This window comes from Plectropomus leopardus, chromosome 8 (assembly GCF_026936395.1).
Source record: "Plectropomus leopardus strain MGB_pleo_1.0 chromosome 8, ASM2693639v1, whole genome shotgun sequence".
NCBI lineage: Eukaryota > Metazoa > Chordata > Actinopteri > Perciformes > Serranidae > Plectropomus > Plectropomus leopardus.
In genome coordinates this window covers 21,175,541-21,191,954 of record NC_142183.1, presented here as the reverse complement: position 1 = coordinate 21,191,954, position 16,414 = coordinate 21,175,541, and the positions used below count along the sequence as shown (strand labels likewise).

The 16,414-nt window shown below is 39.5% G+C and overlaps 2 protein-coding genes across 3 annotated transcripts; one reads left to right on the top strand and one right to left on the bottom strand.

The window, feature by feature from the left end:
* Positions 1–46: 46 nt before the first annotated feature.
* Positions 47–9,842, top strand: ints10 (integrator complex subunit 10). 2 transcript variants are annotated; one of them, XM_088081139.1, is made up of 18 exons: positions 47–652; positions 808–875; positions 1,403–1,506; positions 1,970–2,109; positions 2,205–2,286; positions 2,371–2,511; positions 2,653–2,827; positions 3,933–4,102; positions 4,214–4,353; positions 4,508–4,661; positions 4,855–4,937; positions 5,307–5,463; positions 7,003–7,110; positions 7,454–7,533; positions 7,728–7,890; positions 8,314–8,407; positions 8,695–8,763; positions 9,243–9,842. In XM_088081139.1, exons 1-18 carry the CDS (start codon positions 524–526, stop codon positions 9,397–9,399), a joined length of 2,214 nt encoding a protein of 737 aa, XP_087937265.1. In that variant the 5' UTR covers positions 47–523; the 3' UTR covers positions 9,400–9,842. The 2 variants fall into 2 exon arrangements, with proteins under 2 accessions (XP_087937265.1, XP_087937266.1); XM_088081140.1 differs by lacking the exon at positions 8,695–8,763.
* Positions 9,742–15,265, bottom strand: tlr1 (toll-like receptor 1). Its single transcript, XM_042492924.2, has 2 exons — positions 14,599–15,265; positions 9,742–13,085 (listed from the first exon to the last, which is right to left on the bottom strand). The coding sequence occupies exon 2, from the start codon at positions 13,075–13,077 to the stop codon at positions 10,675–10,677; it is 2,403 nt and encodes an 800-aa protein (XP_042348858.2). The 5' UTR covers positions 13,078–13,085; positions 14,599–15,265; the 3' UTR covers positions 9,742–10,674.
* Between the last annotated feature and the right edge of the window lie 1,149 nt (positions 15,266–16,414).

Here is a 16,414-nt window from a genome sequence, read left to right as displayed (position 1 = left end):
GGTATATGTAATAAACAGCCGTGTTAGCTTTTTATTAGTATTTGTGTTTTCTGCGTGCATTATTGCATAAAAGTAAAAAAAAGAACGATCTTCAGAGATGTATTGTTTGTCGTAAAGCAGAATCTAACGTTAGCGACCTTTACGACCGTGATGTGACATCACTGTCGTAACGTTGGAGGATGTGTCGGTAAATAAAGGTTTAGCTTTGACTGGTAATATTAAAACGGCTACTGGTTGTGCCTTTTTTGATATTTAAAGGTTGTTGACTGTATACGAGATAATTGAATAATAGAGCATGGTCATGGGTGTCGGTTGAAAGCAAGCTAGCTTTGTGCTGTTAGCTATATTCCTATATGTTGTACAGAGCTCTTTAGCTCAATGTTAGCTCAACGCTAACGCTGGTAACTGTTAGAGCTGGAAATTTATTCACTGATACGTGTAAGACAACCGTATATGTAATAAATTACAAACTAAAGTGCGTTTGGAATCAGTTTATCGTCTTCAGCACTGAAAACAAGATACAATGTCAGCTCAAAAAGACTGCGAGTTTTTGGTAAAGCGAGCCCGGGAGCTGGTCTCTGATGATCCCTGTGCGGCTAAAGCCTGGCTCATAACTGCCAGGACACTTTACCCTGCAGACTTCAACATACAGGTATGTATGTACAATCATTTTTCAGCTGCTTATAGTCAAACCACCTGAGTTATATGCATTACTCTTAATGTATCAGTCAAGCATTGTCACGTGTTTGAAATGTATGGATCCACTTCTGAATCTATTATTAAAATCTGGTTGACATGTTTTCACAGTATGAAATGTACATCATTGAACGCAATGCAGAGAGGACAACTTCGGCAGGACGACTGCTGTATGACATGTGAGTTGCAGTGCACTAACTCTGTGATACAGCGGTGCTAGAAAAGAGAAGTTAGAAAATGTTAGAAAATATATTCCTTTTTTAAAACTGTACAGTTCACTAAGTACCTTTTTTTTTATAGTTCAAGAGCCATATATTTAAGCATAAAACACACTACTACCATACATAAATTAATCTTAATGTCCTTCACTCAATCTGATGTTACCATTTGCCCTCCATTTACATTTACAACTGGGCATTCTTGCAAATGAGGATACATCAAAACTTTCTTCCCCTTGTTGGTAATTAAATATTGAATAAACAGATTCTTTTCACCTGAAACATTAAAATTGCTTTTATTTTCTCACAAATTGTGCAGTACTTTGTCAGCTGACAAGGAGAACTTGCAGAGTGCAGTTTTTACATGCACAATATAGACATTTCTTTTTATTTGTTTATTTGTTTATTTTAGCATTTCTACACCTTACACAAGACATTTTAGTGTAGAGTCTGAGCTAACAGTTGCCAATGATTTGTCCATTCTTTAGGTTTATTAACTTTCCAGATCAGCCCATTGTTTGGCGGGAGATCAGCGTCATCACAGCTGCCCTGCGCAGTGACTCTCAGGACAAACATGCACAGTTTCTACGAGGTGGGAGACGTTTTACTGCCTTGTTATTCCATGCATACGTTAGTAAACATTATAGCAGTTGTTCACAACTAGTCCATCCACGAGCTCCATATTTCTCCTTATTCATTAGTTCAAGGTCCACACAATGGACCACATTTTCAATTTTACTTCACACAATGCAAACAAGTTGGCTTAAAACACCAAAAAAAACATTTTGCAAGAATAAGCAGGAACAGAATTTCAAAATACAAGCTCCTCGCTGAAATTCACTGGAATTCAAAATAAATTGTATTTTTTTACAAACTTGCCACATTCACAATCCACTTGCAGTCCATTCAGAATGGGCCTGTGACCCACTTAAATACCATGACCAAGGAGTTGGGAACCACTGCTTTACAGCATCCCTACTGTCAGGAGTATGACATGTGGGTGGAACAGTGGATACATTTTAATTTTTTTGATTTGTGTGGTTTGCCTCACGCAGGGCTTTTTGAAACGCTGCCTGGCCGTGTGCAGTGTGAGATGCTGCTGAAAGCCACAGAGCAGTGTTTCAACACTTTGGAAAAGGCAGAGATGCTTCTTCTTCTTCTAAAGCGCTTTCCAGAGTCTGTGGTCCAACACGGGGTACGTAATGATAGCCTAACTCTTGTGAGCTGACAGTTGTATTTCGGGTAAATGGCACTAAAACAGTCACTGGTAATATTCTGCTGTATGTTTAGGTCAATCTAGGAGAAACCCTGTTGGAGGCAGAGGCATCAGAGAATGTCGAGACTCCTGTCAACTGCTTCAGAAAACTTTTTGGTGAGTGAAACACTTCCTAGAAAACTTTTTTTTATGCAGAACAACTTGATATGGCTTTAGCAGTAATTCTTTGTTATGTTACAGTGTGTGATGTCCTTCCATTGGTCATAAACAACATGGACATGCGCTTGCCGGCCAGCCTGATGCAGAAGTACATGCTGAAAGCAGCTGAGTTCTACATAAGCTATGTTACCCGTGGACCCTCTCCTGATGTACAAATACAGGGTAAAGCTGCACTGTGAAGATGTTCCACTTTCCTTTTCTCTTAGGGCTAACCAAGTTGGTCGCTTTAATCCTCAAAATGTTGAAGGATCTGTCCCCATATTTGTTCTATTCACTGACATTTTCTTTTGGTATTTATTTCAGGCTCTCAAGAAGGTGGGTCTCTAAAGTCACCCACTGTGTCGCGTGCCTCCCAGCGTTATGTGATTGACGGCCTTTCAGAAAAGTCATCAGTGGTAGCAGAACCTTGGGAGAGGCTGTTGGATATCCTCGCTGTGGTTGGAGCACGCTGCGAGTGGCAGGGAGACAAGGGACAGAGGTAGTTTGTTTGTCTACATGTCAGGCAGTACTGTGTTTCAGGTGACTTGAAATATACAATCCTTTATTAGATACACCATGCCTAAATTAATGTAGTCTAGTACAAACAGCCATGCAATAAATGCATTCACGAAGGCCAAAATATTAACTTTAAGGATTCTTCCATGTATCTGGCTCATCATATGCATCATATTTAATATGCTGTTGTAAAATCAAAATGTGTTGGAGTAAAACTCCGATATGTCCCTATGAGATGTAGTGGAACAACAGTGTGAAGCAGCAGCAAAATTAAAAACTCAAGTGAAGTACAATAGCCTTAAAACTGTACTTAACCTTTTGAAAATCGAGACAAATTTGCTCGATTTCTTTCAAAACATGGGAAGAAGGCTATGAACAACAAAAGAAATCACCCCAAAGTTAGCAAGAAATTAAGTAAAAAGTACAAGAAAATATTCTGAAAATCAGAAAAGAAAGAAATAAAAAGGGGGAAAAAAGAAAGTTTAAAAATTGAACAAATAAAATATCTTAGAAAGTGCTAAAAAAGTATAATAATTCTGTTATATAAATTTAAATATGTTATTATGATAATTCTAAATATAGTTTTCCTTAGTTTTTCTATTTGAAATTTTTGGAATATTTCTTAGTATTTTGCTAATTGCCTTTCCCCCATGTTTCTGAATTTAAATACTTGTGCCGTGCACTGAAAGCAGCATATGGATAGTGAAGGAGCTCCAGGTTTTAAAAGGTTAAACAATATGTGTATTCAAAACAGTACTTTAGTAATGGTAAGAAGTATTGTCAGTATGTTGAAGTTAAAGTACCAAAAGTAAATTAACTTGTTTTGTAGTATTATGCCCCCTGTGACTGCTATAATATTTAAATACAGTAGTTTAATAAATGTACTAAGTTACTTATAACTACTGGTCAAGAGATCTGCAAAATCGAGAGGCAGACGGAAAGAGATCGTTTGGATCACTTATATTTCGTCCACTATTACAGTTGTTATATACATATGAGTAGCACTGACCATTTGAATGTGGGTATAAATGTTTTTTTTTTTTAATGTAGTTTTCCTTTTTTTTGTGTGTGTGCACTTTATGCTCTAGGAGTTATGTGGACATGCTGCTGCGAGTGAAGGAGCTGTGTCGCTACCTGCCTGGTCTAGAAGGAGACACAAGGTCCCGCTGCTGCAGTCAAGTGGTCATCTGTGCTGCACTCGTCCTCTTCCGCAGCGCCTTTCTGTACGTCTCAGCAGTACAGCCTTCACTGTTCCAGGGTCAGTCTCTATCTGTGTTTGGTTATAACACTCTAGTTCTTCTGGATGTGCATTTCTGTTGTCGTTTCATTAAAAGGTTAAAAGTTTGAATGATGGTTTTATGTTTGGCAGGTGTGAACGCATTGACTTCGTGGCCTTGGATCCTCGTAGAGGATCTGAGCTCAGTGTATAATGATGTGGAGTTGGAAAGAGGAGCTGTGAAACATGCACATAAGAAACGCAAACTGGCAGATGGGAGAGAGAAGACGATGGTGAGGACGGATCAGAAATCATTAAGGTGTTTCTAGCCATGGAGGACTGGCATGGTTGTTTTGTACATGTTCTTGAATAGGTTTTTGTGTGCCTATAGCGTGTCTGTTTTATTGGCTTTTTTTTGTTACTCTTTGTGTGTGCATGTCATTGTAGAGCTCAGATGATGAGGAAGGGTTGGGAAAAGGTCGCGGCCGACACATTATAGTGAACAAGAGTGAGATGCCCAGCTGGTCAGAGACTCTGGAGAGCTTTCGCACAGCGAGGGAAAGCTGGGACCTTCTGCACTCGCACGACGGCCTGGAAACTGGTAACACCTCTTCTCTTCATATGTGTTTACTCACGCAGACAGGGTCCAGTATTTCCAATCAAATGTCATAAATTGTCAATCACAGCAGCTGCTTTATGGCTTTAAAAAGCTCTATTCATCTTTCATTAACTTACTTTGAGGAGAGATAAAGGAAAAAAAGTCTTAATCATTTGTTTTTGAAACATTTTAACAGAGTTCAAGAAGATCTGCGCCTCTTGGAAGACGGACAGCTGGCTGTGGTTCAGAATATTTCTCACTGACATGATCATATACCAGGCAAGAACCAGTTAATGACATTTTTGTCGTATTTTATCAGTGTACAGTATGCAGTAATTGGAGGAGCAGCAAAGAATATGATATAGGAATACATATGTCATAATTTTTCCCGTATTTAAAGAATGAGTCAGATAGATGTTTTCTAACATAATACAACTAATGACAACAAATGAATTAAACTGAGGGAAATCGAATAAAATTCATACAATAAATAGGTTTACTTCTTGTAAGATATATATAAATATATATATATATATATATATATATATATATACCTGTCAAATTATTTTATTATTTTATACCATGTCAAAATAAATATTTTCCATGTGTCCATGAGTTGCTTGTTACCGTGTGTCTGTCTGTGTCCAGGGACAGTACCGTAAGGCCCTCTCCAGCCTGCACCAGATGGCTGCAGTGCAGCAGCCTCAGGCTGGGCAGCAGAGCCCCTCAGGACAGGGCAGTCTGGAGCACCACAGGGCCCTCATACAGCAGGCATCCTGCCACTACGCGCTGGGAGAATACAGGCACACACACACACACACACACACACACACACACACACACACACACACACACACACACACACACACACACACACACACACACACACACACACACACACACGCTCTTATATATCAGGTTGGTAGGTGTTAGGAGACGTGTATAGAAATACAGGTTGCATGTCTTTTCATTCTTTCATCTCTTTTCCATTTTTCCATATTCTGAATGCACAATTGGCTCAAATATATTATGTTAAACTGTTCTCTTGAGCAGTAATTGTTAAATCTGCAAGGATTAACCAATTAGTTGTCAAGTTTTACATTTATTTCCAACCAATTTTAAAAACAATTAATTGGGTTGAGTTGAGTATGTTTTATGGAAAAAGGTCAACATTCTGATTACAGCTTATTAATGTAAATACTTCACTGTCTCTTTACTCTCTCTACATATGTACTGTTTTTGGGTTGTAAACCAAAAAAGACATTTGAGGATATTTTCTTGGGCTTGTAAAACACTGATCAACATTTTCACTTTTTTTTGACATTTTAAAGATCAAAACATCAACCAATTATTTTTGGTTATTTTCCAAATTCCAAATGTTTTCAAATGGTTCTGGGTGCTTTATATCTATTGTGTCTATTTGTTTTATTGTATTGTTGTAAAAAATACAAAAGCCACAAAACATATATATGCAAAAAAGGAGATTAAACAATCAATTGAGAAAGTAACAGATTAATTTATTAATGACAAATTAATTGACAAAAAATACATAAATAATTTTTTGCAGCCCTTGTAATTGTTGAACCTTTTGCATCCTGTTTAAATTGATTTAACATCTCTGTTATTTAATGCTACTTCTATAGATATGAGTTGCTCTAATCTAGTTTACGCTGTTGTCTTTATGTATTTCACTGTTACATACACAGGAAGGTGTTTTGCTTTCAACATATTCAAACATCAGCTAAAGTTAAAGCTATTATACAAAAACATAATGCTCTGTGTGCCATACAGGACTGCATTATATTTAGAGACATGTTCTGCACTGCACATGTTTCTGAATAGGAAAGACAAAAAAATGTAGTCGTAAAAGTACCTATCAGTATGTAGTCCAGTTCAACACCACAGCACACTGCAACCTCGATAATAAACATAATTGAATTCACACATTCCCGACAATGTCAACAAAAAGTGAACAATTAGTAACTTTGTTGTGGTAGAATTTAATTTTAAAATGTGCAGGTGAAGCTAATCAACTTGCCACCAGGTGTATACTTATCATTTGAACCATTCTAACTGGCCAACATGTGATTATTTTGACCCGAAACTTCCTCATTTATCAAACATTTTGAACATGCAGAGCTTTATTATGTAGTATTATTTGGCATGTATACCTATCCCACTTTTGTATGGTCACCAACAGTTTTTAGAAAAGATTTTGGCCCAAAGCAGCAATAAGATATCCAAAATGTACATGTACAGCATTTGTTTGTACAGAAATTGTGTATAATAGCCTTGCCCCTCTGAGTCTTGTGATGCATGTATAGTACTGTATGTGTCATTCAGCTGGCCTGTGAGAAGCTGCTTGATGTCGTTGGTGGTCTGGTGCCACCGACCCAAGAATCAACAAAGACCCCAGAGGATCAGGGTAGAGTCAAGACCAAAACGAGGAAAGGTAAACACTTCCTGCTTCCTGGTTCTGACCTGTGAACAGCTACAAACTCATTTTAAAATGATATCTAATATACCTTTTATATATAGCGCAAAATTATTTCATATTTTTGACAAAATGTACTTAGTGGTGTCGTGTGGGTCTGTATGTTGGCAGATTAGCCGCTTGTTCTCTCCTGCTCTATCCATATTAATGAGAAATAACTGATTTAGTTTAAACTGCTTTTGTCCTTGATGCTGAAATCATTAGAAGGACTCCATTTATGATGTGATAGAGAAATATGTAACCATGAATCTACATCCGTGACTAAATTATGCAGTGACCAAATTCACTCATTCATATCTAGGTAATGACCTGAGGTTGCTTCCCTGCACGAGCAAAGCTGTGTTGCCTTTCTGTCTCCAGCTGATGCTGTCCTGCTTCAAGGTACTTTAAATATTTACGTCTCTGTAAATGCATTTAGAGGTTGAAGTTTATGTTTTTTTTTAGTTGGGACTTTGATAAAATGAGCATTATTTGTGGTTTTTGAGACTAGTTAGATATTAAACCTTGTACAATCAATTTTTTTCCTCCTTTAATTCTGATTTCTGACTTTCACTTTTTTCATTTTGTGCATTCAGCTCCGTGCCTTCACAGACAGTCGTGACGACCTGTCCCTCGGTCATGTGGTGGTGCTTCTGCAGCATGACTGGCCGCAGGGTGAAATGCTGTTTTTAAAGGCAGTGGATAAGATCTGTCAGCAAGGCAGTTTCCAGTATGAGAATTTCTTCAACTATGTCACCAGTATCCTTTTTCAGTCACTACTCACACATCAACAAAACAGAGGCAAAGTCTCAAAAAAATCTGTATGGTAGTTCATGGTGAGAGACATATGATTTTTTTTCTCCTGTTTGAACATGAATAACACATGATTTGTGTGTCAATCTTTGACGAAAAAATTGAATTGACATGTACCAAAAGTTATTAGTTTATAGGCCCACCCACTAACATGGGAAAAGGTGTATGACCTGTATTGCAACCAGCCACCAGGGGGCGATCCAGATGTTTTGGCTTCACTTTTGGGGAGCTGTTATGTCGTCCATCTTTAGTCAGTTGTTTTCACCTCTTTTTGTACTGTAGAGCCCGGTACGAATAGATTGGCAATTATGGTTATTGTGGTTACCATTGTGTGTATGTTCGTTTCCATAAGCTCATGATTTTGGTCAGACATCGACATGCTGGAGGAGTTTGCATACCTGCGTACTCCAGAAGGGGGGAGGATTCAACTGGAGCTGCTGCCCAATCAGGGAATGTTGATCAAGTAAGCACCTCCCTTTTAGAAACGGCTCAGTTTGCATCGTGACTCTGCGCACCCCTGTTCTGTTGCTGTTTTAAAGAGATCAGTGATATATATATATTGATGATCTAAGTAGACATGGCCTGTGGGGAATATTGTACTCTGAATTGAAACTGCTGTAAGTGGAGCAAGGAGAAAGGGTTTATGATTAAAATAAAGCCTCTGTCAAACTCCTTCACTCATTGCAGTAGAAGTAAAGACGCTTGAATGCACCATCACTGACAGAGTTGTTGAATGTTGCTGTCCCTCAGGAACCCTAGTCCCGCCCTGGGGGTGGAGTTAAATACCCTTCTGCTACAAGGGGTGCAGACGATGGACAGGTACCCCAGGCCCCTCCTCCCACAGTCCCATCCCTCCCCACACCAGTCACCCTTCCTTCATTCCCAACTTCAAGGCTTGTCATCCCCCCAGTTTTGATTTGGGCCTGTCATTTTACATCAAGAGTTAGTTTGATTTCCTGTTGGCGTTTGTTTATTTGAGCCATCGCTCGTCTTTCTGTGGTCATCACGTTGTCGTTGTTATTTGAGGATGATGTTGGTCTTGTTGTGCGGTCAATTTAGTTTTTTGCCTTTTCATAACACTTGATCTCATTTCATTTGTGGACATGTTTTATGTGGTTTTGTATTTACGATACTGAAACTTGTGTTGACTGGCTGATTTCTGTATGTAAGAACAAAAGTAACATGTCATTTTCATGATTTTTGTCTGTATTGCTTAGATCTCAAATCAACTCATAATAATACATTATCATACAGTATGTATGTTTGTGTTTACTTTTTTATCTTTGTATTTTTTTCAGACACCACACAGTGACTCGTGGAATCACCAAAGGAGTGAAGGAGGACTTCCGTCTGGCGATGGAGAGGCAGGTGTCGCGCTGTGGAGAAAACCTGTTCAGCGTTCTTCACCGTTTCTGCATCAACGAGAAAATCATCATCATCCAGTCTCTTCCTTGACACCAGCCTGCAACATTTGAACCTTTTCATAGTTGATATTCCAGGTACAGTTTGAATGCAGCTGGACTGACTTTATGACCCCGACACAGAGCACATTTCTAGCTCTCTGGTCTTTATTATCATCCTTTATCACTGAACTAAAAAAAGAATCTGTCTCCTTGCCTTAAAAGTGGATCTCTCTTGTTAGAGAGTTGGAGATGATTCTGGTTTTCTGAGTACAGAGTGCTTATGTGGTTTCCATAGTATGTGTGTAGTTTTCTTCTCAACATGTGCTTAACCACATTTGTGGTGGTTTAATCATACTGTGACATTTTGTGGGAGTTGACAAAAGAATTAAGTGCATTTTTGATATTCTCGGGTAAAGTTTATTGTTTTTGTTACAAACTTGAAGTGTTGGTTGATATAAGTGTTTCCATTAAATTGCCTCTTAATGGATTACAGAAGTTGCCATGTATGATTTAAATCCTAGAAACCTACAAAACATCAGTTTACCTAATAGAGCAAGATAAAAAATCAGATAAACAAAAAAAGCATGCTCATGTCTTAAGAAGGAATACACACACTTTTTCACTTCAGAGCCCCCACATGGGATTACTCTTACTGCGTTCCCTCTGCTCCCTTATGATCAATTCACACTTCTTCATCCCACTTCCTTTTTCTCTTTAAAGCTGTGGCTGGTAACCTTTATAAAAATAACTTTTTGGCCAAGGGTGGCATGTTGGTGTTGTGGTTAGCTGTGTCGCCTCAAGTGAGAGGGTTCCTTATCCAATCCGCTGACCGTGGCCCTCTGTGTTCTGCTCGTGTCAGGGTGGGTTTTCTCCAGCTTCATCCCACTAAACTGGCCACAGGTGTGGATGTGGAGGTCAGCTCGCTTAGGCTCCAGCAAAGTAACGCCCACTGGCTGAAGTAAAGCTTTCTTATTTTACAGCTAAACAGTACACTGACATACTGTATGTTTCTGACAACATTTGAAGTGAGACATTGGCAACGCAGTGACAGAATCTTGATTTGTATTTGATCAGCGCTGCCTAGTTTGACAATTTGACTGCAGTTCATGAACTGTCATGGACATGATTGATAGCTGCATCAGAGACTCCTTGACTCTGATTGATGTTTTCCTTCAGCCGGGGTAGAAACTAGCAAATGCCATTTTCATAGAATTTTCTGTCTCTTGTTATACTGTGTTGACTTGTTGTAGTGACAGTTTCATCAAATATGCCAAACAGTTATTTTCATAAAGGTTACCAACTGTAGCTTTAAGTCTTTCTGTCACAGTTACTCCTCTAGTTCTGTCACCGGTGCGTTTGGCAGGTCCGTCTGTAGGGCCGCTCTGAGGTTAGCCCAGAACAGCCTGTGCTTGGCCCTGTCCTGAGGCCACTCCAAGTATGTGTGGCGGCCCATCATGGACTTCAGCTGGTAGTACTTGGAAGGGATCAGGTATTGAGGCAGAGGCTCGAGCAGTACGAGCACAATGCTGTCCGAGCCCCAAGTAAGGCGTTGGTGGCTGGCGAAGTACAGCTCATAGTGACACCATTCACTCTTGACGAAGTGAGCAGAGAGCACAAACACGGAGCGTCGGCTTTTCTCCACACAGGCGATGATGTTCTCAATAATTGTCTTTCCCGGCACAAAGTTTTTCACGTGGTGGCAGATTCTGAGCCCTCCTCCCTCAAGGTTGGGAAGGAGGGAATTGTGCACCCAATCTTCATCATGCTGGCTGTACGACACAAAAGCATGAAACTCAACGCCTGCCAGATCTTCAGGTCGAACATGTCGCATTCTGGCACGATGTTTGGCCCTGGTCCACTGCCAGATCATGCCCATATACCAGGGAACATCCAAAGAGTGACAAAGGGTCACAACTGCGATACTCACTAGCACTGCTGGGCACAAGATGGCAGCAGCTAGAAGGCCGACATTGCAGGAGATCTCTGGGATATAGGTTCCTTTCAAGGTGGAGTTTCTAGCGGCCTCTGGGTAGCTACAGTTATAGTCCAACGGCCAGCTCAACAGTTCAATTCCTGTGTGACTGTTCTTTGTTTCAGACGTGACACCAAGATTTATGAAACTCTTCAGAGCGCAGGTGCAGGTGAAGGGGTTGTTACTGACATCCAGGGTTTTCAACTCGGGGCAGCTTTCCAGCTTGTTCACAGATGGGGCGTGAAGGGAATTTGACCTCAGCAGAAGCTCATTCAGTATGGGGAAACCATTACATACTGGCAGGTCCCGCAGCCTATTGCCGTTTAGATTCAGGGATGAAAGGTTCCCCAGTTTTAGGATGGATGATGGAATCACAGAAATCTGATTGTTCTTGAGATCCAGTTTTTCTGTTCCTTTTGGTAAACATCTGAAAACGGAGTCTGTCAGAACATTTGAAGACAGATCCATATTGGTGATGTTTGGCGGCCAGATGCATTCTCTCAGACCATCATAAGTCAGAGAGTTGAGGCTGAGGTTCAGATCTTGCAGGGACTTCATGTATTGCACACGCTGGCTCACAAACTGGAGGCTCTTCAGATTGTTGCCAACCAGAATCAGTTTCCTCACGTTACCCAGAGTCTTACATTCAAAAATCTCTTGAGTCGTCACTGTGGTGAAGATGGAGTCAAACAGAGCACAGTCAGAAAAGTCCAGTAGTTGGATTGGACTTTCCGACTTTGGACATGTCATGTATATGATAGAGGTCTGAACAATTGCTAAATGCTCCACTGGCAGGTTGATGAAAAAGTTGTACACAGCCTCCTGTGAAAACAAGAAAGACGTCACCACTGCCCTTGTGGCTGTGAAGGACTTCATCTGAGTTGTGTACGTCATAGCAGTATCAATCATGGGCAAATTGGAAATGGCCACATCGGAGGTGCTCAGATGGCTGATAGTTGTCTGCAGGACCACACTTACATAGTGAGTCAAGTCATTCCATTTGATTGATATGTTGGTGAGGTAAAGATGAGTTGTGAGGATTTTTTCCCTCATGCTCAACAGCTTACTCAGATCTTTGTAGCCATTTGTCAGATCCATCAACTCCACTTCAACAAAGAGTGACAGAGCATCACCAACCAGACCATGGTCCACTGTTTGATAACCAGCGAAGGCTATCTGAAGTCTTTGAGCTTGAACATCCCTCAGGCTGCCCGCTGTATAATTCAGTTTATCATCTAGGGAAAGGGTCAATGTATATAGTTTCAGTTGAGCAATATTCTTAAAATCACCCACATCAATGTTTTGTGCTCCAAGTGCTAATCTCCTCAGTTTTACCAGAGAGCTGAACTCACTCCCCAGTGTCATCGTGAGAAAGTTGTTGCAGATCAGATTCAGCCCCAGAAGGTTCTCTGCATGGAGCAGGTACCGCTGACCCGACAGGTTCGTCAGCCTGTTGTGGGACAGGTCCAGATCCGTCAGGAGCGGCGTGTCAAGGAACGTCTCTGGATCGATGTCCTCCAAACGATTCCACGAAATGTTGAGAAACTTAAGGAGAGCTGTGTTTTTGAAGTCTCCTTTGTGAAGTTTCTGAATGTGGTTGCATGAGAGGTCTACAAACTCGGCTGTCTTTGGCAGGTCACTTGGGACAGAGGAGAGGTTTTTGGATGAGCGGTCTACGAAGTTGTCAGGGAGTAGACTGCACTGCTGGAGTCCCATCAGTATGACTGCTGCCAAGAGGGCAGCGGTCACAGGCCTCATTGTTCAACCTGCATAAAGGTAAGAAGATACTGTGTCATCGTTGATACATATGTTCAGTTTCTAGTTCATTAGGTACACCTGGCTGAAACTTTGGCTTGCTCCCGGTAAATGTTTTGTTCTTTACAATCAGTGCACTTCTTCCAGTTAAAGCTCTGTGTAGTTGTCTTTTTGAGTGGAAGGATAACGTGCCAAAATGAAAAACAATGAATCGCCCTGATGAGCAGGAGTGCTATTTGCAGCTTGCTAACTCACAGATCTGTAGCTTGAAATCTACCACTTGTTGTCATCTGAACCACAGATGACCCACCTCAGTTAATCTGATTGGACAACTGGAAAAAATGTCAATGATGATGAGCATTTTCCACTTTTAAGTGATTTTTTAAAAATTATTTTGAGGTGTGGCAGTCCTGCAAAAAGTGAGACGATTGGCAATTTAAAAGCAGCAAACAAAATGCTTCATTGTCACTGAAAACAGTTACAAAATGATACCCCAGGCTGCTAAAAAGCACTGTCTGATTGGGGCCAATAATATGTCTGTAAGGGATAATGTAAAGCAAACAGGGTTAATTTTGCAGTAATTAAGCTTGCTTTTTACAAGGCCACTAAAAGAATTAAATAATTTGACACAAGATATTTATAGATTAAATTGATTTAAAAATTATTTTATTTTCTCAATTAAGAAATAACAGCTTGCAGAATGCTGTAATTGACCAATCAGAGGTGAGTATTCAACAAAAGCATGCAAGAAATACAGAAACATAACAAATGAAAACAGGATTGGCTCAAACATTAACTGTAGCATTATTAGTCTATGCACATCAGGCAATTAGTACCAATAAGTTAAAATAAGAAACTGAGGCATATCAATATTATTTCAGCATAAGTGAATTCCTGAAATTCAGTTTTGTCTTTTGGTTTTGGTTTGCCACCACAAGATTTTCACTGGCCTCATCTGTCCAGCCCTATTAAAAATTTCTGGGGGCAGTACTGTGTTCATGCTCTTTGTAAACAATGTTGTTTGTGGTGCAGCTGAATTGTATAGCATCCAACAAACTGGACTGGACAAAACAGTCTGAAAACCCCAAAACTGAACATTATAACCTTCATGAGGGTGGGATGTAATCTTTTCTTTATCTGACTTGCCGTTTCCTCTACTTGGTCAATACAGGAAGTTTCTGTTTAACAATTACTTTCCTTCAAACATCATAAAGTTGGAATTACTTCTGCACCCTGACTCCCCGCAAGAAATGTAAACAGATATTAATTAGTAAAATCAATAGTCATGTTTTAAATACTAAATTGAGCAAATCCATGAACTTTTAATGCAAATTTTCAACCCTTGTTTTTTGCCTTTTCCACAATATTGCCTCTGTCTGTGTGTGTTGCCTTGTGTAATCTAACTATTCTGCTACTGTGCCATCTCATTCTAAATAGATCCAACAAATAAAACAAAATTTAAATGAAGTTAGCTCAAAATCCGACCACTACACAGCACATAGACAGACAAAAGAGTGCACTGACCTGTATTGAAATCAGATGGATTTTTCAGTTGAAGCAATGCTGATGTTTTTGATTTGTTGAGCTTTTAATCGATTGATTTGTTGCAGTCTATCATAGTTGAAGACTCTTCCAGTGGACAGTCTCAATAACAGTGGAAGGTATCTGAGTTCAGTCTATAAAATATCTCACAGAGATTCAAAACTACTAAATGCTGAAAAAAGAGCAACAAAGACAAAAACTGTTCTGATCGCAAGACAATAGTTGGCTGCTTCTGCTCTTCTCATATGTTTTTCTGACACAACCTCCGCTGATTTTACAGTGCATAATGAGAGGATATGGACATGGAAATGAAAGCAAGTGTCAGACCAATCACTTATCTGTTCTTAAATACATCCTCTTTTCACTTCCCTTTATTTACTGTAAAGAGCTTTTTCCCCTTCTCTTCCCTCGTGATGAAATATAAGGGAGAGTGGAAGTATTTAAGGTCTTTTCAGTTATATTGATATAAATCAAATTAGTTTTAATTAACTTAGTGTTTTTTTCCTGCTTTATTTAGTGGACTGTGTTGCCCACTTGTGCCCAAAGACTATATTTTATATGATAAGGAAAAATGAATTTATTCTAATCGGTCTAAATCAATGATATTCAACTCACTACCTGGGCCAAATTCTGAGCTCAGAAAGTCTGCAAAACCTAGAAACTGTCCCCTGGCCTCACGTCATTTTGCAAAAGTGGTCCCTGGCCAAAGCAAGTTGAGTATTCCTGATCTAAACTCTTGAAATACTTCAGGCAAGTATCTAAAGCCGCGTTTCCACCAAACACTTTTGGTATAGTACCCTTAGAACTGTGCGTAACCTGTACAGACATATGCGTAAACTGTAGATCTTTTTTGCTTTTCCATCGCAGACAGTACTCTCAATGTATGCAGAGTTGTTACCAGATGGTAGCTGCGTCACTGCTCTGCCAAGCTCTTGCTGTATTTCCTTTTCAGTCATGATGCAGAGGAATATCTGCAGGATGCAATTAAAGGGTGCTACTGGTACCATCCACAACATAGAACAATGAAAATGCAAAAATGACTGGACAGCTTGGTGGAAAAGAGGCTTAACGCTACAACTTTGACATTTTTAGATCACACAAAAATCAAAAATCGCCACTTTTATCAAAGTTAAAAAATAGGACCATTAAAAACATTGTATTTATTTAATGTTTTTTATACTCCATATGTGTGCATCTCTTTGATATCTAACTTGTGTGATCATAGTTACCAAAACTCTTTTTTCTCTTTGTAGTTTCTGAGATACAGCCTTTTTCGTATCATACTATATTTAGCTTTTGACCACACAGGACTTCTGTTTTTTTTCCTAAAATATTGTGAAATATATATATTTTAAAAATTCCAATCCAAAGACTAAGTCTAGTATGAGAAGAAAAACTCCCTTGTCAGCCAAACGGTTTGAGTTTTTCACATTTGTGCTTATGCAAGATCAGAGTGCCATTTGGAAATTCTAAATTTCAGTTACATACATAAATAGTTAATGTCGTTCCTCTGTTCAACATCTTATAAAGGAGACTTGACTTGATTTATTTACACAAAGAACTGACTGTCAAAAACATACCTTCCTATACACTACTAACAGTCCTCTTTACCATATAATATGTACATCTGCAGGAATGACACATTTGAAAATGCACCTCCGTGTTTTCAGGCATCTTTTCTTCAGTATCATAGCGACCACACTGAGGTCAGTCCAGGCGATAAATGACCATTTCAGTTCAATTAACTTATCCCACCTTGAAGCCAAGTGTATCCTGGGCAACTACACTGTTGAGCTGG